The 22086-nt window shown below is 44.7% G+C and overlaps 1 protein-coding gene across 1 annotated transcript; it reads left to right on the top strand.

The window, feature by feature from the left end:
* Positions 1–1181: 1181 nt before the first annotated feature.
* CSDE1 (cold shock domain containing E1) lies at positions 1182–21206 on the top strand. Its single transcript, XM_014872783.2, has 20 exons — positions 1182–1294; positions 4577–5012; positions 8353–8551; positions 9149–9258; positions 9589–9681; positions 10178–10275; positions 10428–10509; positions 10843–10971; positions 11131–11256; positions 11967–12179; positions 13795–13935; positions 14022–14180; positions 14749–14856; positions 15611–15786; positions 16190–16302; positions 16943–17062; positions 17265–17443; positions 18370–18533; positions 19599–19731; positions 20291–21206. Exons 3-20 carry the CDS (start codon positions 8353–8355, stop codon positions 20336–20338), a joined length of 2391 nt encoding a protein of 796 aa, XP_014728269.1. The 5' UTR covers positions 1182–1294; positions 4577–5012; the 3' UTR covers positions 20339–21206.
* Positions 21207–22086: the final 880 nt, after the last annotated feature.

Consider the following 22086-nt stretch of genomic DNA (forward strand, 5'->3'; position numbering starts at 1 on the left):
AAATTAGCATCATCCGGAATGCCTGTGATGCATTTTTATCTTCACTCTCTGAGTGTAGAGTAACATCTCTCCAATTCGGTCCTTGCTGTGCCATCAGATAAAAACAGAAACTAAACAGCAGTTGCTTTGATTGAGTTTATTGTTAATTAGTAATGAAAATTGGCAAGGGAAGTTCAAATATGTTCACAGCATATCCCGAGTTGGAACGGACCCACAAGGATCGAGTCCAACCTCTGGCCCTGCACAGACACCCCCAAATCCCACCCTGGCCATCCCTGGAGCAGTGTCCAAACTCTCCTGGAGCTCTGGGGCCGTGTCCATTCCCTGGGGAGCCTGGGCAGTGCCCAGCACCCTCTGGGGGAACCTTCCCTGATCTCCAACCTAAACACCCCCACTACAGCTCTGTGTTCCATTTGCTCCTGTCCCACTCTGGATCTATTACTGCAATCTTGTGACTGTAAATGGCCACTCGTACGCTGTTCCCGAGGGCCGCTGGGCATTTTCAGAACTTGCTCCACTTGTGTTAGAAACTGGACTGGAGCTTCAGGACTGGAAATGCTCTGCCTTGTCCGCAAAGCGTCTCCCCCGATCCATCAATCCTTCAGCTCAGTGGGGCCTTCAGAAGCGCAGACTCGCGTCCCTCCCTCGAGCTCTGCCTGCCCCGCACCGAGGCGTCCCTCACAGCGTGCGGGCTCCTGAGGGCCTGGAGCGTCCCCAGTGCCCTGGCCCGGGCCGAGCTCTCCCTCCCTCAGCCGGGGTCGTCTCTTCAGCCGGAGCTCTGTCCCCTCTCAGCCGCGGTTTGCTCTCTTCCCTCACCCGCGGCTCTCTTCCTCCCCTCAGGCGGGGTTTTCTCTCTCTGTCTCTCCTCAGCCACCTCAGTTTCTCCCCTCAGCCGGAGGGGAGGTTTTGTGTCTCCCCTCAGCCGCGGCTCTGTGCCATCAGCCGGGTTCTCTTTCCCCTCGCTGGTTTCTCTCCCCTCACTGGGGTTCTCCCTCTCCTCTCCCGAGGTTTTGTGTTCTCCCCTCAGCCGTTTCTCCCTCCCCAGGCCGCAAGGGGGCGCTGTTCCCCGGGCGCGCGCGCGCTGCCCCCCTCACTCGTCCCCCCCCCCCCCGCAATCCTCTCTGGCGCGTGCCCGCGAGCGCCACCCGCCGGGCTCCGGGCGCGCACGCGCGGCCCCGCCCCTTCGCTCCCCCCCGTCCGCGGGCGGCTCTCGCGAGAGCGCCGTGATTTCTCTCCTACGTGCCGTGCCGTGCTGCTCATGGCGGCGCTGGAGCGGGGGCGCTGAGCTGTTGGGGTGAGTGCGGGCCGGGAGCCGCCGCCACCCCCGCCTGCCCCGGCGGGCTCAGGCCGCCGCGGGACCCGCGCCCGCGCATCTCCGCCCTCACCGGGGCTGGCGCCGGGAGCCCCGCCGGGGTTGCGCGCGGGGTGGGGGGGGTGGTTGGGGGGTGCGGCCTACTAGGCCGGCGGTGCGGGGATGGAGCGGCGGCCGCGGGGCGCGGGGTGCGCGCTGCGCTCCGCGTGGCTGCGGGGGCCGCGGCGCCGAGGCCGCGCTGGGCCCGGCCGTCCCAGGAGCTGCCGGGGCTCGCGGGCCGCACCGGGAGGGGGCGGCGCCGCGGGGGCTCCGGGCCCCGGCGGGCGGCGGGGCCGTGCGGGCGGAGGGGCGGCGGCGGCTCCCGGCGTGCCGCGCGCGGCCCCGCCCGGCGCAGCGCGGCCGCGGCCCTTTGTGTGCGGGGAGCGGCCGCCATCGCCCCCCTTTGTGTGCGGGGCGAGCGCTCCCCCCGGCCCGTCCTGCCCGCACGGCCCTGGCGCTGTCACCGGCCGGAGCCGCCCGCCCCCGCGCACGGCGGCCCCGCTGGCGGCGGCCCCGGCGCCGCCCCTCGGCGCGGCCGCCCCTCGCTCCGCCGCCTCCATCTTGGTGCAGCGCAGCGAGCGGGGCCGCGGGAGGGACCGGGCCTGGGCAGCTCCGTCGGTCCGGGGCCGGTTCTCTGCTCTCCGCACCCATATCCAGCGCGGGGCTCGTCTCCGCACCACACAAGCCTTAAAAAATCCGGATATTTCTTTTAACGACTTTTTGTTTTTTTTCTCCATACATTCTTTACAGATGTCCTTGGCAGTTCTTTAGTTCCTTTTTCCCCTATATATGTATTTTTTTCCTGACATGAAAAGGACTTCACTGCTGTGGTGGTAGCTCGTCTCAGAGCTGTCACGTATTGACTGGGGTGCCCAGGAGCCAGTGCTCAGTGCTGCTTTCCTATATCCATCCGAAAAGCGATGGAGGAGCCTGATCTCCACGGATCTGTGTTGTGTGTGGACACTGAAAAGACGAAGTTTTATCTTTATTAAATTGTGCCTTGATCACATCATAGAGGGCTGTTTCTGGAAGCACGTGCTCTGATCCATAGAATGCATGTCCTTGCAGTTGCCTCTTTTTGTGAAGAAAATGGGAAGCAGAACAATGCTGTCATCGGGCAGGTTCCATGTGGGGTTCTGTAGGTCCTTTCTGACTGAACAGCTTCATGTGACCTGCTGTCATTTAGCAGGATCTGCACAGGAAAGACCTTAAGACCAGGGCCCAGCTCTCCCCTGTCTTTGCATTAAACCTTTCAGCTGTAAATACACAAATGCAGAAGGCAGTGAGACTTGGGGGCTGGGCAGCTGCTCTGGGTGTTTACCATTTGGAGGAGTATTTATAGTAGCTGAATTAAAAAGTAAAGAATTTGAGGCAGATGAGCATAGTGAGATTTCTTTTTGCTTGATGAGCTTTTTTTTTTTTTTAATAACTTAAGTGTAGTAAACCCATCTTGCTATCAAATCAGGCTGGGTTTTTAATGGAAAGGTTTATGCCTTTATTCCATGACTGATAAAATTAGCTTTAGTCTTATTTGATCAGATGAAGTGTTCGATTATTAAATGAAAAAGTGATGTATTTTAGAGCCAGAAAAATGATAAATCTAATATGATATGAGTTACATCTCTAGAAGACCTCTAATAATACTGGTCTAATTAAATGTGAGGCAAGTACGTGAGAAGATTCCAAGTGTGTCTGTGCAGTTCCTGGGATGCAGTGTGCTCATTTGAGAGCTGAAATGCTGCCCCAAAATAACACTGTCCTGAACGAGATTGTGGTAACAGTTGCCCCAGTATAATGCTGAGGTGAGGGAAAAGCAGTGATACTGTTATCTTTGCAACAGCTTTGTGCCTTCTGATTTATAATATTTTGTAATGAATCTTTCAGTGCAAACCTTTCACACCAGATTTGAACAGCCCTCAGCCAGTTTATTTAATCTATTTCACGTGTGTTTAATGATCTGACAGGAAGACTCATTTCAGCTGGAAATTCTCAGTGATGGTTGAAGGAGATACTTCAGCTGGGGGAAATCACTGAAATACAAACTGCTGTAAAACTGGAGATGAGTTTGCAAATTTGGGGTTCTTGCAATTGCTGCCTTCACTCAGCGTTTTCACTGGGGTGGGGTGAGAGCTTGAAGTGTCTTTGCATTCAGGTCTCAGTCACTTAAACTGCCTCTTTCAAATCACCAGAGGGAATTCAAAGATCAGTGTAAGTTGTGAAATTTGCTTTCCTGCTACACGGGAGAAATAGGCTTTGTCCATATTTTTTCTCTTGGTGTGGGATTTGTAGAATGACTTGGGGAAGAGTTGTGCTCTGATGCCTCATGCCTTTAGATTCCTGCAGAACTGCCGGTGTGTCTGTGAGGTCAGAGCTCTGTTGCTTCTCACCCACTTTTGTCCACAAAAATATCCCCCCTTTTCTTTTCCTATCTACTGAGTAAGCAACAAACTCAAAACTTGATTTCTTTTCAAGGAAGGCTTCTAATTTCTGTAAGGTTTTGTTTTGTGCGGTAGGTGGTAGTTTGCTGAAACTGCTTTTCTTATGAAAAAAACAAAAGTGTCACTGGAAAACTTTAGGAGGGAATTAATTGCTAATTAGTTACTGGTGCAGAAAGGCTTCTCCCTGGTGTTAGCTACACAAATGTCATTACATGTAATCAGCGTTTTACAAAAACTGTTTCATGGTTCTGTGTTATTTTACGTGCAGTGTCTGTCCCTATAATTGAGAAGTTTAATTTTTATACAATTCTAAATGTGCTTCAGGTATCACTAGTCTTTAACTTAACCTTTGGAAGAGAAATAATTAGGAATTTTAATTCCCAATTACAATACATCCTATTGCTCCTCTGAGTATCTGTGTGAGCACTTAGATAAATTATGGCATAATTTAATAAGCACCCATATAAAGTTATTGACAGGAGGACTAAGGATTGCTAGTGGGTCAAATACTGATGATCAAAGTGAAGTTGCCATTTTAATGGTACACACTGGGAGCTTCCCTGAGGTGCCCAAGTGTTTCTGAAGAGTTCATAACTGGAAATACCATCTCACTGGCTTGCAGTGTGCCAGGAAATGCACCTGGTATTAGTAAGACCTAGAACTGATGTGCAAGGGGGTTTGAAAGTAGATGGTCTTTAAGGTCCCTTGAAAACCAATCCATTCTGTGATTTGATGAGAATTTCCTTCAAAGTGATACTTAGTGTGTGTGTCTTTCTCCTTTCCCCAGTATGAAGTGGAACAGAACAGAATTTACCACCTGAAACTGCTGCTTCAAGTTCAGATCAGGAAAAGAATTTAAGTATACCACATTGTAACAACTCAAGACCAAAGAAGAGGCAACTTACACTGAAGAAGATACAAGGCTTGATCTGAAACAAGAAGTTTGTGCCTACTCAACAGCTTCAAAAGAGCACGTCCCGACGCTGCTATAGTAGTCTTTGTTTTCTCCAGTGCTGTAGTGAAACTGCCCAGGGCAGCAGCACTTGTATTCTCTAGAGCTTGATAGATCACCTTCTTTTGCTATCTTTTTCTTTCTCTTTTTGTCTCTCTTCCTTTTGTTCCCTTTTTTAAAATAATAGCGGTCTTCATCCTTAGAAACTTGTGCTGAAACAGAAGAATCGGCAAATACTACTGAAAGTGCAATATTTGAATATCACTGCGAGGTTGGTGCACATGGTGGAGAAAGAGTTATATGTGTATTTATGAACTTGATTCTTGCTAAGTTTTTAACAGAAGGGAGTAGGGCTGGTTAGGTTTTTCTAATAGTTCTTGGTAATAGATTCATTTAATAGCGAGGCCCTGGCACAGGGTGCCCAGAGCAGCTGTGGCTGCCCCTGGATCCCTGGGAGTGTCCAAGGCCGGGTTGGACACTGGGGCTTGGAGCACCTTAGAATAGTGGGAGGTGTCTCTGCCCATGGCTGGGGATGGAACTGGATGATCTTTAAGGCTCCTTCCCACCCAAACCATTCAGTGGTTCCATGACTCTTTGCTGTTATGTTCATTTAATATGATGAATTGACAGTACCTGCAGTGTGGTTCTATTTAACAATACTTATAACCCTCGGGAGCTGATTATTGGTGCTTCTCTCTTCTAGCAGCAGTAGGCTTGTGGTTCCAATCCCTTTTCTCAAATAAATTCTCTTTAGTCCTGTAATGTTACAGCACAGGTATTTTTTTTTCCTCTGAATATTTCTTTTGGTGGGGTTAATAGTTCATGTTCCTGTTATAAGATGTAAGAATTTGACAATTATGTGGAAAAGCTGGTGATACTTTATAGTATCTTTGCACAGCAAATTTTAGTGCCACCTGAGGAGTCTTTCAACTGAAGTCGTCAGGCTTTAGAGGACTGATGAAGAGTTCTTTGTGCTGTGCTGCTAATGCTCCTTTAAACACAAACTGTTTAAATTATGTCATACAGTGGTAGCCTGAGCAGGAGGTGAAGCACTGTGGCTCTCTAACCCCAAGAGAGGCAACTCTGAGCTAAATTTTAAGCTAGATTTTTGTAGGTTTCTGTCTCTGATGTACTTTTAGTTCATGTTTGAGGCAGGGTGTCTGTTGGTTGCTCCCCTTGTATCAGAGGTGAGGTGGTCATTTGGTGATTCACAGAAGCCTTTGGCAGGCTCATTCCAGCTTCCAGAATGGGTTAATGCTCTGGCCTGTAATTCTCTTGAGAGAAGGTATAATAACATATCATTTTCCCTTCCCCCAGCCACCCTACTTGCAGGACCAGTTTATTTTTGAAAAGTATTTTAAACTCTAGGATAGCTTAAAACACTTCAGCTGTTGTGTTCCCACAAGGACATTTTCTTGTGTGGAGTGTCCTGGGGTTGCCTTCCTCAAAAGATGAGGATTGTTACCTTGGGATGATGCTGACAGGAACTAGTCAGTAAGTCTTAGCAGCTTTATCAAGTGCTTTTTGTTAAATACTCAGAGAAAATGTGTCCTTTAAACATAATCCAGTGCTTAAAAAAGATGTGACTTCTGTGGCTTTTGTCCTTTGAGCAGCTTAGGCTGGACAGGAGGGGAGAGAGATCTTTGAGGCAGCAGTTACCCAGAAAGGTGGTGGGACCTCTGTCCTTGGAGGTCTGCAGGACTCAGCTGGACAAAGCCATGGCTGCTTTTACTGGCAAGAGGCCTTTGAGGAGGGATGGGCTGGAGTTCTCTGTGTCTCTGAGGGGCTCATGTTCCTGATCCATTATCTTCTGGCATGGCAGTATTTCATGACTTGAGCATGTTAAGGTATTGATTTATGCTGCTTACTGCAGGCTGGTTGGGGGAGAATAAGCAGCATTGATTAAAATTAAGGGATTGTTACCAATTTTTAATGGAAAGAAAAGTGAGATGTAGAGCAAGGAATTAAGTAGTGCATCTTACAGAAATGATATCACAGCAGATTTAGCAGTTCAGTGAATTCCTGAAGAGCCTTGGGTGGTGACACTGTGCTGTGGAAGTGCTGAGCAGTGCTGTGGCATGGACACATTACACAGTGTCTGGGATCCTTTTTACCCCCTCAAATGAATCCCCCACGTGCTGTTATTTGTGGTTTTTCTTCATCTACATCTACCCCATGTGGCTCTGAACCAGAGGAGGGGAGAACCTCCTCCTCTTGGTGGTCAACATACTGTCAGTCTATACTCTATGTGCCTGTTTCCAATTTCTGTTTTTAGTATCAGTCTCCAAGACCAAAGATTTCTGCCCAAGAACTCCATAGCAGATGTTTCTTGGTGTTCCTTGATCACTTTTAAACTGATTTCCAAACAGCACAATAAGAATGCTGTGCCTTCTAATACATTGAGTAACTCACTGGCTGTGTTAGAGTGGGAAAAATGACCCTTTTACAAATTGCCCAGGTGTCTTTTATCTCCACTAAACACATTGCTGAGTAATTTTTAATCTCACTGCTTGTTGCAGCAAGAAAGCAGAGAACTGATACGATCTCAGTCTGTTTCCAGATTCAAACCTCTGAAAACTAACAAATAATCCTGTATATTTTAAGATGCATATTGACTGTGTGGAGGGAAGAGGATTGCTTCAGTTGTCTCTCTTGAATTGCAGTGTTCAGTGAGATGTAATACATTTCATCTTTTTCATGATTTCATGAAATACATGTGTAATACATTTCATCAATTTCATGATTTAATTTTAAGTCAAAGTGCCCTGCTTTAAAAAAAGCATTAAAAAGCCAATGAGTTGGTAAAGGGAGTGGGAATGGATCAAGAGTGAATCTATGACTTGAAAAGAAAAAACACCTCATAAAAATGTCTTAATAGATGTCAGTTAATTTAGCAGTTCATTACATCTTTAGTGCTGTTTTCAAATTTTCTGTGTCTCTCTAGCACTTGAGCTTCTATGCCACAGGAATGTTAAATTCTGATTATTAATTCCGTAACTGTGCAAAACTGTTTAATTACTTCATACCATTTTTTTAGTATGAAAGACTGAGCACATGAACTAGGGAGAAACTATGCAGGGATTTGAAGCTAATTGTGTTGATTCAGAACTGTTGCATTTTCCTAATCACCTGTTTAATTTGGAAGAGCAGATACTTCAGATATTTTCAGGCTCTGGTGTGAAACAGTGAATGTGGGAGTACTTTTGAGGTGTAATACTTGAAAAATGCCAGAAATCTGTTTTGTTCTAAGCAAGCTTAGTTTTGATGTTACAGTTCTGGCTTGTTTTATAAATATGTTCCCTGTATAAATTTTAAGGATTACTGTGTTAAAAAAGCTCAACTCTTTTGGTGGTTTTACTCTGTTTTAAGAACGAAGTAAAACTTAAAACACATTTTAGGAATGTGTCAGTAGCTTAGAGGAGCTCTTTGTGTCACTGTGTTGTGAAAGGAAGGAAGCTGATGTTCATTATTTTTACAATGAACAACTGTAAACATTTTTTTTTTTTTTTTTTTTTTACAATTTTGTAAGAACGTTAGTTTTACAATTTCACACCTCGATGAACGTGTGTGACGTTCAGCATTATTCACTGCCTGTGCTTTGTGTGGCCCAGATGAGCTTTGATCCAAACCTGCTCCACAACAATGGACACAACGGGTACCCCAATGGTACTTCGGCAGCGCTGCGCGAGACCGGCGTCATCGAGAAGCTGCTGACCTCGTACGGCTTCATCCAGTGCTCGGAGCGGCAGGCCCGCCTCTTCTTCCACTGCTCCCAGTACAACGGCAACCTGCAGGAGCTCAAAGTAGGAGGTACCTGAGCTTTGGGAGCAGCACCAGGCTGGGCTTGGCACCACAAAAAAAACCCCTCTGCTGCTTCTGGGGTTAAAGCGCCGGTGGATAAGTCACGGCAGCGCTTTGTGCGGCTTTGTGGTACAAAGCCCTGTGGAAAAGGAAAAGGTGCAGTGTGGGGTCAGGCTTGTCTAGCTGAGATGGAGGCAGGTATTCAGACTGGGAAATTCCCCCGATTTCTTTGTTTAGAATTAGTTTGAGGATGGCCAAGAGTTTTTCAGCATAAGGTGGCTGCAACTTCATGCTGATGATTACAGTGAGAGTGAAGTTTCTAAACTCTGTCATTGTGGAGTCTGCTGTACAGTGAGCAAGGCAGGGGGAGGGAATTGCTGTGGAATTACACCAGAATAGTTCGTTGGCAACAGGAGATAATAAACAGAATAACCAGAAAAATTTTGCAAATCATGTGTCCTTCCTTGCTAACAAAAGGACCTGAGTTCTACTTGGTTGTGTTTGGCTACAAGCAGTGAATTAGACTCGGCTATCTAGTGATTTTTGTAAAAAACTCCAATCCCAGACAGAGCTCTGACAGCATTGCAATGTTTGATTGTCTTGCAGATGATGTTGAGTTTGAAGTGTCTTCTGATCGCCGAACTGGAAAACCCATTGCTATTAAATTGGTGAAGATAAAGCCAGAAATATTACCTGAAGAACGAATAAATGGACAAGTTAGTGCCTGTTTTCTATACCTGCATCATTTCCATCCTTTACTCCAGTACAGAAAACTGGGTTAATTTAGCATGGATATTAACTACCTTCAGTATGGTTACACTGAAATATATTTCAGTGTGCTCTGGTAAAAATTCAGAGGTTCAGTTTGAGCTCTCACTTGCTCCAAACACTTCTTAGAGCCAAGAGGGGTTCTGTGAGATTGAAAAGTTGCAATGTGGCATTCCCTGCTGAGTGTGTAGTAGAGGATACTGAGATTCATTTTGTGTACAACAATGCCACTCCTGAAATGACTAGCAATGGATTTTTTTTTTTTTTTTGACTGGTAGGTTGTGTGTGCTGTTCCTCACAATTTAGAGAGTAAATCTCCAGCTGCCCCGGGTCAAAGTCCAACAGGGAGTGTTTGCTACGAACGTAATGGGGTAAAGCTTGTGTATTTTACTTGAACTCTTCACTGATCCATCACTGTGGTCTATGAGAAAAAAACCAAAACAAAAGCACTTTAATGTAGACAATTGACACTGCACTGAACTGTGCAGGTTTTGGCCAAAAAAATAAAAGCATGCTTTGGTAATTACTACAAAAAATAATGTTGTTTAGACAGAGTGCTTGCTTACATCTGTGGACAACTTCCTAGAGCCAAATAGTTGTTCTCTTTTAAACTTGATGGAGTTCATGTATCCTTATCTTGAACTTCTCATGTTTAGAAATTGGCCTCTAAAGATGGTCATGTACAAAACCTTTCAACTTAAGCTGCTTGTTACATACTCACCAAAACAGCACGATAGAAAAAGAATGTTTTGCATGCCATGTTTGTTATTGTTGATTTTCTCACTAAATTAAGCAGATATTGTGTTAATCTTTCTTTGAAACAACTATTCTGCAAATAGAGTAACTTTAGTTAATGTTAATTTACAGGAAGTATTTTACCTGACTTACACCCCAGAGGATGTTGAAGGAAATGTACAGCTGGAAACAGGAGATAAAATAAACTTTATAATTGATACAAATAAACAGTAAGTTGGTATTGCTTTTCTGGCTTCATATCTCGTTTTAGTAGTCATGCAGAATTTATACCTATTCCAAGAACTATTATATGAAATAGTCTTCATTTTTATTTCAGTTTTGAGTTTACATTTGTTTTGTTTTGTTTTGTTTTTTTCTGTAGTACTGGTGCTGTAAGTGCTCGTAACATTATGCTATTAAAAAAGAAACAAGCCCGCTGTCAAGGAGTAGTCTGTGCCATGAAAGTAAGTGATGTTAATTTTCATTTGAAAATGAAATGCTATTTTGAAGAGTGCTGTTCAAAGTAATATTTAAGTTGTTAAGAGCTGTTAACAGCTTGGGCTGTGGGTGTAAATTGTCTGAAATAGTTTAAAAAGGTCATCTTAGATACTAATGCTCTTTTTAACAAAGAAAGTTCCATTTATTTCTGTTTATTTATTTCTTGAGGCAGTTAGCTGTGTACAGCTGGAAGTGCTGTGCTGGGATTCAGAGCCTGTTTTGTGTTTAACAGAACCAGTTAAATGATTTGTATATTCCAATCATGGACAATTAAACCCTTTTTTTTTTTCTGTTCACAGGAAGCCTTTGGATTTATTGAGAGAGGTGATGTCGTGAAGGAGATATTCTTTCATTATAGTGAATTTAAAGGTGACCTAGAAACCTTACAGCCTGGTGATGATGTGGAGTTTACAATCAAAGACAGAAATGTAAGACGAAATCCAGTAAAACGGAAGCCAAGGTCCTAGGGAATAACTGCACAGCTCTCTGCTTTCCCCAGCTTTAAAAAAGGGGGGAGGAGGTTCATTGGGAAATGTCTGTTACTTTCTCACTTTTCTTTGGGTGTTTGACTGATTTTGTGCTCCTAGGGTAAAGAAGTTGCAACAGATGTTAGACTGCTGCCTCAAGGAACTGTCATTTTTGAAGATATCAGCATTGAACATTTTGAAGGAACTGTAACCAAAGTAATTCCAAAAGTACCCAGCAAAAACCAGGTGAATTTCAGTAGTTAAATAAATTTCTGTAATGCTGTTTTGATTGTATTGAATTCCAGTCAGTTGTTCCCCTTTCCCAGTGCCTGTTTGCTGCATGAGCATCATGTCAGAGTAAAGATTCACTCTTTTCTTAATTTCAAATCCAAAGAGGAAGAGTTAGGGTAGTGGTACAGGATGGAGTGCGTGTTTAATGTTTCAGATACTTGTTAAAAATCTTTTTGGGGTTAGGACATATCCTTAAAGCAAAAGATCAGAGAAAAAGGGAAAATAGTTGCTGGGATAAGGCAGATCTATGGATTCTTGTGAGCATTAACTGTTAATGAGGCTTTTGGGCTGTAACGTTTGACTTGGGGGAGTGTTCATGAGCACTTCCACTAAGGTTTTAGGTGACTCTCTGTGTGGGAAGGTTTGGGGTGTTTTGAAGCCTTAGTAAGAGTGAGCCTGCCTCTTAGGAGTGTGTGAATATGATTATAAACTTCATTCTTGAAATAGAGAGAATTCCTTTGGCAGGACATGGCTGGAGCTTAAAAAACCTTCAAGCCAACCAAGAGCTCCAAAAGCCACCTTGCACTGGGCCAGTTCCAGGTGAGGAGTGCTGGAAATGGAGCAGAGCCCGAGTCCAGCAGATTTGGCAGGAGCCCCAGTGCTGTTGGCAGCTGTGCTGAGCCCTGCAGGTGAGCTCAGCCTTCCCTTGGCTTTTCTGTCCCCAGAGTGATCCATTACCTGGCCGCATCAAAGTGGACTTTGTGATTCCTAAAGAGCTTCCCTTTGGAGACAAGGATACAAAATCCAAGGTGACCTTGCTGGAGAGTGACCACGTTCGGTTCAACATTTCCACGGACAGGCGTGACAAACTGGAACGAGCCACCAACATCGAGGTGCTCCCCAACACTTTCCAGTTTACTAATGAAACCAGAGAAATGGCAAGTATCCATCTCTGAGCGTTTCTGATTCTTGAGGGGAAGTGAAAGTAAAACATGAGTTGGGGGCTCTCTCCTTCAATAGAAACAAAAATCACTCGTGTCCTCCTGCTCTGAAATCCAGCTCTCAAATCTGCCGTGCAAGCAAAGCAGAAAATTCAGAACTAATGCTCTGTATCTTTGCCTAAAAGAATAAAATCTTAACTATTTTTAAATTTAAATGAAATTATATTGGGAAATTAGGCCTTAGCTGGCCCTCTTGAATGGGATTGCTGGCTGGTTGTAGAAGTAATGTAGTCTTGAACTGACAGTTTAAAATTCACCTACTTGGGTCTGAAGAGTTAACTACTCATCTTCCTTAGGAAAACTGGAAGACCCTGGGACTACCCTCGTTCAGGTAGTGGAAAGTGTAAATAATTGGAGGAGGGACTGGGAGCAGCTTTTGTATTTCAAGTTTTTTGGCCAATCCCTGTCTGAGGGTCAAGCAGAAGGATGGTAAAGAGCAGAGTTCTCAGTACAAGAAACTCTTTGTGGATTATAGGGACTAAGATGGATGTGCTAATGAGTATTACAGAATATCTTTCATTCCTGTAACTTGGAATGTTGATTCTGTTCCAGCTAGACTGTAACTTTGCTTTCCTTTGCAGTTTGGAATTCAGTTACAGTGTTGTCACATCAGTGTGCTGTGAATTATTGTCCCTTGGCATCAAAAAAACCCTGAGTTTTGACTTCAGCCTTTGAGATTGTGGGTTTCTATCTTATAGACTTCTTGTATTTGTGCTCTGGCTACGTGCACCTACTTGCCTGAGTTGAGCTGTCATGGGGGTGATAAGTGCTGGCAGCTTCTACGAAGGTTGCCTGGTTTGCTGGAGTTTGTGAAAGCTGTTTAAAACAAGAATGTTCCTGAAGGTGAAAGGTACCTTTGCACTGTCATTCAGATCCTCTCAGCTTGTCCTGAGACTTGCTAAACTCTCTCTTAACTGGGTTGAAGGCAATATGTTAATGAATTCTACCTTAGTTCTGGCAGGATCTGGCACTAGGGTTTGGGTTTTTGTCAGTATATTCTGTTTATCACTCAGCATTCCATTTCTAGTGGTTAACAGGAAGGCCACTAAGCTCCTGTGTCACACAGAAGTGTGTTCCCAAAACACACACCCACAGGTATGGGAGTCTTGTTTAACTGCTTCTTTATAATTCCTTCATTTGTGACTGGAAATCTGATGGTTTTTCTCTTAAGCTTCCCTCTGAACACTGATTTTATTTCCTTTTTATAGATGTTTGTATGTTCAGTGTGTGTTTGTGTGTTTTATATGTTCCTTTAGATGATACAGTGCTTGTAGAGCTGCCCCATTGTGTTCCCTGTTTGGTGGTACTGGCAGGTTCTTAACTTCAGTCCTTGGAAGTGGCTTAAATTAATACTCACTCTTCATCATGAGTTAACTTCAGGAATGAGGTGGAAAGAACTTGTCTGTATTTCAGATTGACCAGGGCCATGAACACCAGTGTTTACAAGGAAGGACAGTGCTTAAACCAAGTGTTTTCCCAGGATTCAGGCCTTCCTGCAGCCAGATGTCACAAACCAGGGATTAAACTGTCATTGTTGGTTTGGCTGTTCCAGGGTGTGATTGCAGCAATGAGGGATGGCTTTGGCTTCATTAAGTGTGTGGACAGGGATGCTCGGATGTTCTTCCACTTCAGTGAGATCATGGATGGGAATCAGCTCCATATTTCTGATGAAGTAGAGTTCACCGTCGTTCCTGTGAGTGGGATTACAACTCCTATAAAACCTCAGCATTTAAACAAATGATGCACAGTCTGTCTATAACTGATGGATTTCTTTTCCAGGATATGCTGTCTGCCCAAAGGAACCATGCCATAAGGATTAAAAAGCTTCCCAAGGGCACAGTTTCCTTCCACACCCAGTCAGAACATCGCTTTGTGGGCACTATAGACAAAGAAGCCACTCCAGCCAAAGCCACTAGCCCAAATAAAGGCAAAGAGAAGGTAATGCTGCTCTTCTGCTTGTGAGGATCCATTCTGCATTCCTGCCATTGCAGACTGAGGCTGTTTGCTTAAAATCTCTGATTCAGCTGGGTTTGAAGCGCTGTGAATTCATAGATGTGAACTAGAGCTGATGAGAGCAGTCAGTGAAAAGTAAATGCTCTGAACAAGATAATAAAAGTATTGTTAATAATCACTAATGATCACATTGTTGTTGAGGTTAATTTCCAGGAAATTGATGGGGAGTTTCTTTCTACCTCTCAGTACCCAAGATTCTCGATAGAATTATTTAAGTTTCATGGGAAGAACCTCTTACTGTTTTGTTACAGTTTTAAACAATGCCAGGATACTTAAAAGTTCCAATAAATGATTCCTGGAACTGGTGGCAATACTTGCATTGCCTTTTAAAATACTGTCTGGCATCATTTAAAGCTCCTTGACCAGAGTTTGATTGTATTTTTGAGCAGGTATTGTAAAACCACTGAGACTCCAGTGAGCAATGGTTGAACTGTGTGTAGGAAACTGCTCCTAAAGAGACACTGATTGCTAAATTCTGACCTCTTGTTTTCAGGAAGCTGAGGATGGAATAATTGTGTATGATGACTGTGGAGTAAAACTGACCATTCCTTACCAGGCCAAGGATGTGGAAGGATCTACTAATCCCCAGATAGGAGATAAGGCAAGACAATTAGGTGTACTATTGGGAGATGCTGTTCTGGGCATTGTGGGGTGTGAGCTTCTCTTTGCCTTTACTTGGAACAAATGGAGGACAAGGCATCTGTGTAATATCACCTGTTGTGTTTAAATGAGTTAATCTTCTGTAAGTAAAAAATACCCTCCAACCTGGTGGTATATAGATGGAAGTAATGTCTTACTGTGCAAATGATGCTTCTTAAACAAAGAATTTTTATCACTTGTCAAGAGAAAATTAATTAGCATAGAGACTAAGATGGATGTTGAAGAAGGAGAATATTCCCTCATAACCATATTAGCCTGAGAGACAATGGAAAGGGAGAAAGCTTGGAGATCAGGAAGAGCAACAAAACCCTCAGGAGCCATTCTAATTATTGGTTATTGTCTCTAAAAACTGAAACAAGGGAGAAGTGAGGCACATCCCACTGTTGCCCATTGGTGAGCAGTGAAGGGAAAGGGTGATCCCCATGGACACAAAGGTTCTCATGTTTAAGGGGTGAAAAGCTGAGTGCTGGAGGCTGGCTTGCCTTGCAGGTATCCCAGGTGTGCTGCTGCTCTCTGGAATGTAGGAAATGTCAATGACTGATGTGGCTGTGGGAAAGTAGTGACCAGGAAATTACTTTCCTGGAGAGCCCAGGTACCGCTGCAGAGCTGCACAGCTTAAAAATCAATTTTTTTATTGGTGCTTGTGCTTTTCTTTGCATTTTTCTGTGTGGTATTGATTGCCATGTCTGTGGCAGGTTGAGTTCTGTGTGTGTGAGGTGAAGAGGACCGGGCTGCAGACGGCTGTTTCTGTCAGGATGCTGGGACGCAATTACAGCTCCAAGAGGCTCTTGGGTTATGTGGCAGCCCTGAAAGATAACTTTGGGTTTATTGAAACAGCCAATCATGATAAGGAGATCTTCTTCCACTACAGGTGAATGACAGTTTTATTATTTGATTGTGTATCTGTTTGGAGGGAGTGGGAGGGTGTGGTGTTTTGTTGGGTTGAGTGTTAAAACCATTTGCACTTTACACACATGCAGAATATATGTATGTATTTATATATATGCTTAGATAGCTGCAGTTTTATTTATCATCTCTACCTGACTGGTTCAGGTTTTTCTGTTAGTCAGCAGTTCTGGTGTTTTGTGCCTGTAATTCCCAGGCCAAGAAATCCAATTGTGTTATGTATTTGAAATGCATTATTTTCTTGAATGGAGATTCCTTGTGAAGTGATGAGAGTTTTAAATAATTTCTAATAACTGATGTGGATGTTGGGTGAACATCACTATTGCCATGTGAATAAAGGAAAACTGTTTATCATTCTGTTCCTCTAGTGAATATTGTGGTGATATTGATAGCCTGGAACTTGGAGACACTGTGGAATACAGCTTGTCAAAAGGCAAAGGAAACAAAGTTAGTGCAGAGAAAGTAAACAAAACACATGCAGGTAAGGCTGTACCTGGTGTTTTCTGCCTGCAAGGCTCTTGGCATATGCTGAGGGGTAAAGTTTGTTAATGATCCATTTTCAATTGGAGCTGAGAGCAAGAAGCTGCTCAGTGTGGGGTTGGTTCCCTGAAAGCAGCTGCCTGTGTTTGCAGAGAACAAAGCACAGGCCAACAGGTCTGTGCACAGCAGCAGTTCCATGGACCTTTAATGTCTTCAGCTCTCCTCACTCGGGGGTTATAGGAGAGGCTGAGTGGCAGAACTGGCCAGATCAGTACCTGCACTAACTGTGCTGTGCCTCACAGGGGAAAGATTGCAGGAGCAGGGCCAGATGGGGGAGGGTGTTGAGGACTCGGGGCTGGGGGAAATGCATACCTCAAGATTATTGGATGATTAATTTGAGAAGGGAATGCAGTGGAAAAGAAAGGAAGGAAACACTTTGATTTGCTTTTCAAGCTTCCTGACCTTAAGTTTCTTGAGAAAAAATTTTCTACTTCCATGTATGATATGTCAGTGTGATTTTGATTCAGTGTCAAGCAGTGCAAAATGTTGACTCCTGGTCAATCTGAATCACTTATTTAAGTCAGTTTTAAAATAAACTATGATTAAAACATCCTATTCTTCTCTTCTCTGTCTCTTTTCAGTGAATGGTATCACTGAAGAAGCTGATCCAACTGTTTACTCTGGTAAAGTAATTCGTCCCTTGAGGAGTGTAGATCCCACACAGACAGAGTACCAGGGCATGATTGAAGTCATGGAGGATGGTAAGACTGGTTCCTCTTAATTAAATGTTCTTTTCACAAGTGTACAGGTGGAATGCATTGTAAATAGAGCTGTTGAAGATTTTATTCACACTATAAACTATCCACACTGCTAAGCTGGCTCTAAAAGCAGCATTTGTGATATTGGAAACCTGAAATCAATTGGCAAAGGCTTTTCAGTTCTGTCTCATCCTTTCCCCCCTAGGTGAGATGAAAGGAGAGGTCTATCCCTTTGGAATTGTTGGCATGGCAAACAAAGGTGACTGTCTGCAGAAGGGGGAGACAGTGAAGTTCCAGCTGTGTGTGCTGGGCCAGAACGGGCAGACGATGGCTGTGAACATCACCCCGTTCCGCAGGGCCACCGTGGAGTGTGTCAAGGACCAGGTGAGTGACTGAGCCATGGGGATGGCAAACAACTGCTCCAGCTGGAACAGAGCAACTGAGAGCCAGTGCAGAACTGGAATTCAGGGAGCTGTGTCCAAACAGACTGCTCTGGACTCCAGCCCTAGGGAACAGGTGTGGTAACCCAGGTTATGCCAGGCTCTGGTGTGAGTAAAGGGGAGCTCAGAGCCTGGTTCGGTGCTGAAACATCAGAACAGATCATTCTGAAGATTTGGGTTTGAGATGTCCTAGAAATTGTTCTAACTGGTTTCTGCTGCACAGAGTGTTTAAAAAGTGTTCAGAAAAACAAACAAAACATGCACGTACTTTGCTTCTGGAAGAAACTTCTTCACAGCAGTAAGCAGTCAGTGATTGCAGCTCACCTGAAATGCAAAGACTGATCTTTGCCCTCCTTGCATCTTGGAATGATTAAAAAGTCAAATGCTGCAAATGCTTTCTGTTTTAACAGATAGCCAGCAGCACTCATCACCAGTCATTTTTAGAGAGGCTGGATGAGTATTCCTGGATTATACATGAGTAGAATGGAAAACAGAATTAAATGGCTTCTTATCCCAGTGACAGGCCAAAAAAATGGAGTGGTTGCTGCTGTGTAACTTCAGGGTGGAGTCTCAGAGCTTGGGGCACTGCTCTTCTCTGTTTAATACAGCTGCCAGGCCTTGGGGGCAGTTTTCAGAACTTGTTCTGTTATAGACTTCAGGATTTAAATGCCAGGAGGAGTGCCTGGATTTCCAGAAGTGTTGTTTCCACATAGAATGTTCTGATCACTGCAGAAATTGCATTTCCACTTCTATTAGGCACCACAGTTTGGAAGTTTTATTTAAAAGTAGTTAAACTACAGTTATGAGTTAGTTACTGCATCTGTCTGGATGCACAGCAAATCAATAACCTTGTGGTGTGTTGTTTTTCAGTTTGGTTTCATTAACTATGAAGTTGGTGACAGCAAAAAGCTCTTCTTCCATGTCAAAGAAGTCCAGGATGGTGTGGAGCTCCAGGCTGGGGATGAAGTGGAGTTCTCTGTAATCCTGAACCAGCGCACAGGAAAATGCAGTGCCTGTAACGTGTGGCGTGTCTGGTGAGGCTCTGGGACTGAAGGGATTGGCCCTGGCACGGTGTCTGCAGCCCAGCAGAGCCCTGCAGGCTGGGTCTGCCTCAGCTGATGTTCCTGGAACAGGAGCTCTGGGTTCCAGCTGGCTCCAGGGAGAGCCACACCTGAGCGCTCCCAGCTCTTTGAGGGGATCCAGTGCAGGCAGCAGCACTCCCAGCTCTTCCTAATTACAGATGGCTTGTTCTCTTTCTAACCTATTCTTAAACTCCCCCTGTAGCAGGAATTTGGATTCTGCCTTGCAAGTGGAAGTTAATGATAAGGAAACTGATGGCTTTCCTGTGTGGATGCTGCCACCTCTTTCTTGAAAAGCAGCTTTAATTTTTAAATAGGAAACTCATGTTTTAGAGACGTTTCTTCCTTCCTAGCATAGCATTTCTTACAAGTGATGGGTTTGGGTTTTTTTTAACCATATACACACTTCAAGAAAATTGCAGAATTTGCATTTTGTTTAAGCTTGAGATAGAATTTTGAGACAAAAGGATTAGCTTTGTTACTGCTGATGTGCTGTGTTCCCATCGTCTTCAGAGATGTTAATGCTCTGCCATGATATTCTGGCAACTTGCAAGGCTTCATTATTGCAATTGAATCACAGAATCACAGGATGGGTTGGGTTGGAAGGGAACTTCAAAAACCCTCTCATTTCACCCCTGCCATGGGCAGGGACACCTTCCACTATCCCAGGCTGCTCCAGGCCCCATCCAGCCTGGCCTTGGAGACTTCCAGAGATGGGGCACCCACAGCTTCTCTGGGCAGTAGAAATGTAGCAAACACTGCTTAGGTGTGCATGAGAGCAAATACAAGAGCTCTGCTCCCTAAGGAGCACCCTCTGGAGAGCACTGAGCTCCTGCTAGCACAGAGTCCGGTGGAGGCAGCAAGGTTTGGGGCAGGGCCAGGCTGTCAGCCGGGTCTGCTGTCACACAGCACCAGTTGTGCAGCTTTAACTGCAATAAATGGCTGTGCTCAGGGCCTGTGGGAGCCCGGGGTGCCTTGCCCAGCTGGGGGTGACCCTGCCCTGTGTGTGCTCTGTTGCAGCGAAGGCGCCAAGGCCGTGGCGGCTCCGCGCCCCGACAGACTCGTGAACCGTTTAAAGAGCATCAACCTGGACGATGCCAACGCCCCGCGGCTCACGGTGCTCCGCCAGCCCCGGGGCCCCGACAACTCAAAGGTACAGGCACCAGAGTGCAGGGCAGCACCACTGCAGGGGCTGCTGGGCCGGGAGAACTCAGCACTGCTGCCTCTGTGGGCACCTGCTGGGTGAGGGTGGATCGTGTTCGTGCACAGTGCCCCGTGTCACAGCTCTGTGCTGTGCTTTCAGAGCAGCACACAGCAGAGAAGCAGCCCACTGCTGCCTGTGTCGTGGTTTGTCTTGGCTGTCTTAGTTTGCTCTTCATTTATAAACCTCAGAGGTAGCAAGTGAAGTCCATTTACCTAGACGTGGGGCCACTTCCTGCTAAGCAGGAGAAAAGTGTCTGGAATCTCTGCAGTGTTTTGGACTACAAAGAACACCCCACAGAACCTGTTCTGTCGCTGTCTCTGTTTCTGAAGACAAACATGACTAATTAGAAAGGTGCTGCTTGGGTGGAACAGACCAGGCTCTTCCTCAAAGCCCAGTGGGCAGTGCCAGGTTCACGGTTGGACTTGATTTTAAGGCACTTTTCCAGTTTAAATGATTTCATGACCGTGTGTGATGCTGGTGCTAAAAGTTTGTTGTGTTTTCCTTGCAGGGATTTGGTGCAGAGAGAAAGATCCGCCAGGCTGGTGTTATAGACTGATCCCAACCCCACGGCGACGTTGGGCCGTGCGGTGGGGCTGGCGAAGGGTACTGAATATCTCCCTGTTCACCCCTTCCTCCAAATTCTCAGAAGCTATTCCACCAGTTTTAACACCTTCTCATGTTATGTTTAAAATTAAATTTACGAAACCATTTTAAATTTCTGCACAGTTGCATTCTGGAGAACTTTAAGGTGGCGCCTTATAGTATCACATTTTAGAAGCTTGTTTTGAATGGTGCATTTAACGCAACTGGTAACTGCAATCTCCATTGCCTCTGTGAGTAAACATAGACAGCTCTGCTCGGGCAGACCTTGTGGAATTCTGCACTACACTTATTATGCTTTATCCTTGTTTTTGGCCAAGGTTTATTATGCCTTAGTGCTCAGTTGCATTATCTTCCCGAGTGGAAGGGAAGACTCACTTCAGCTCACTCTGCTCAAATTCTGAGGAACATGTGAGGGTGGAACAAATTCAGTTTCTATCAGATCTCCACAAACATTCAGATACCTTGAGTTGATGGCCAAATGTTACAGTGTTTTCCTAGTTCATTTAACTTGACTCCTTTAGCCAGTCCTTAGGGCTCAGTGCAAGTCTCTCCCAGGGTCGGTGGATTTTGTAGTGTTCTGGAACAGACAGTGCAGAATTTCATAAGGCTGAGGTGTGCCATCAGTGTGGTAATTTAAATATATTTAAAACAATGCACAAATCTGCTGCTGCTTAGAACACTGCAGCTTCTAAACCCAGTTTCTTTTACTGATTTAAATTTAAAAAGAAAGAAGTTGTGCCTGAAGTGGATACATTTTTTTTGTTCTTTTTGCAGCCGGCACCCAGTGTACTGTAAGAGAATAAATACTTAGGCTTTCCATAGCTGTATTGAGACTTTCATCAAGGTGAATAGTTGATGTCTGTGTGCTTTTTTTTTTAATTTTTTTTTTTTTTTTTTTTTTTTTTTTTTTGGGTTTGGCTTTATTTTTTTTTTCTCCTCCCCTGCCCCCTCCCTCCATTTCCCCAGTCACACTTTATCAAGCAAGAAAACGGAATGATTGGTCTAAGTATTACTTTAACCAAAAAGATCAGGAGTTACTTTTTGGAATAGAGGGCAGTACTGTGGTTTGGTTTGGGTTTTGTTTTGTTTTTTTCTTTTGGTTAATTTTTTTTCCAGGTTTTTTTTTCCCTTTTTTTTTTTTTTTTTTTTCATGTTACCTCTATTCTCAATTTAGGGTTTTCTTCTCTGGGAGATGCATTATCTTTGTAAAACAAAACATTGCTTTCTCCAATTTTTTTTTCTGTTAATGGCAAAGAATGGAAATAGAATAAAGTTTTACTGATTTTGAAAAAAGCCTCGCTGTGCTCAGCCTCTTCTTTCCTCAGCGAGGGCTGTGTTAAATCTGTGTTGTCTCCATCATGGGCTCTGTCCTGCTGCCTCCAGTTCTCACACCACCCTGAGGGATTTCTGTGTTTTATTCCAGTTTGCACAAAGCAGGAGCTTCCCCCGAAAGGCCCCGTCCATCATGGACACGGCCCTATTTATACATTTTAACAAACAGCAGCACTCACTGGTTATAAATTACATCACTTCTCATTACTGTCCATCCCCCGTCCGTGAGTTCTCCCGTCCCAGGTGCAGTTCTGTTTATTTGGGGCCGGTGCTCTGCTCCCACTGCTGCAATTCCCTTTCCCAATTCCTGCTCCTTCCTGGGATTGCAGTCTCTTATCCTCAATGAAAAGCTGAGCCCAGTGCCCGCTG

This window comes from Sturnus vulgaris, chromosome 29 (genome assembly GCF_052056855.1).
Source record: "Sturnus vulgaris isolate bStuVul1 chromosome 29, bStuVul1.hap1, whole genome shotgun sequence".
NCBI lineage: Eukaryota > Metazoa > Chordata > Aves > Passeriformes > Sturnidae > Sturnus > Sturnus vulgaris.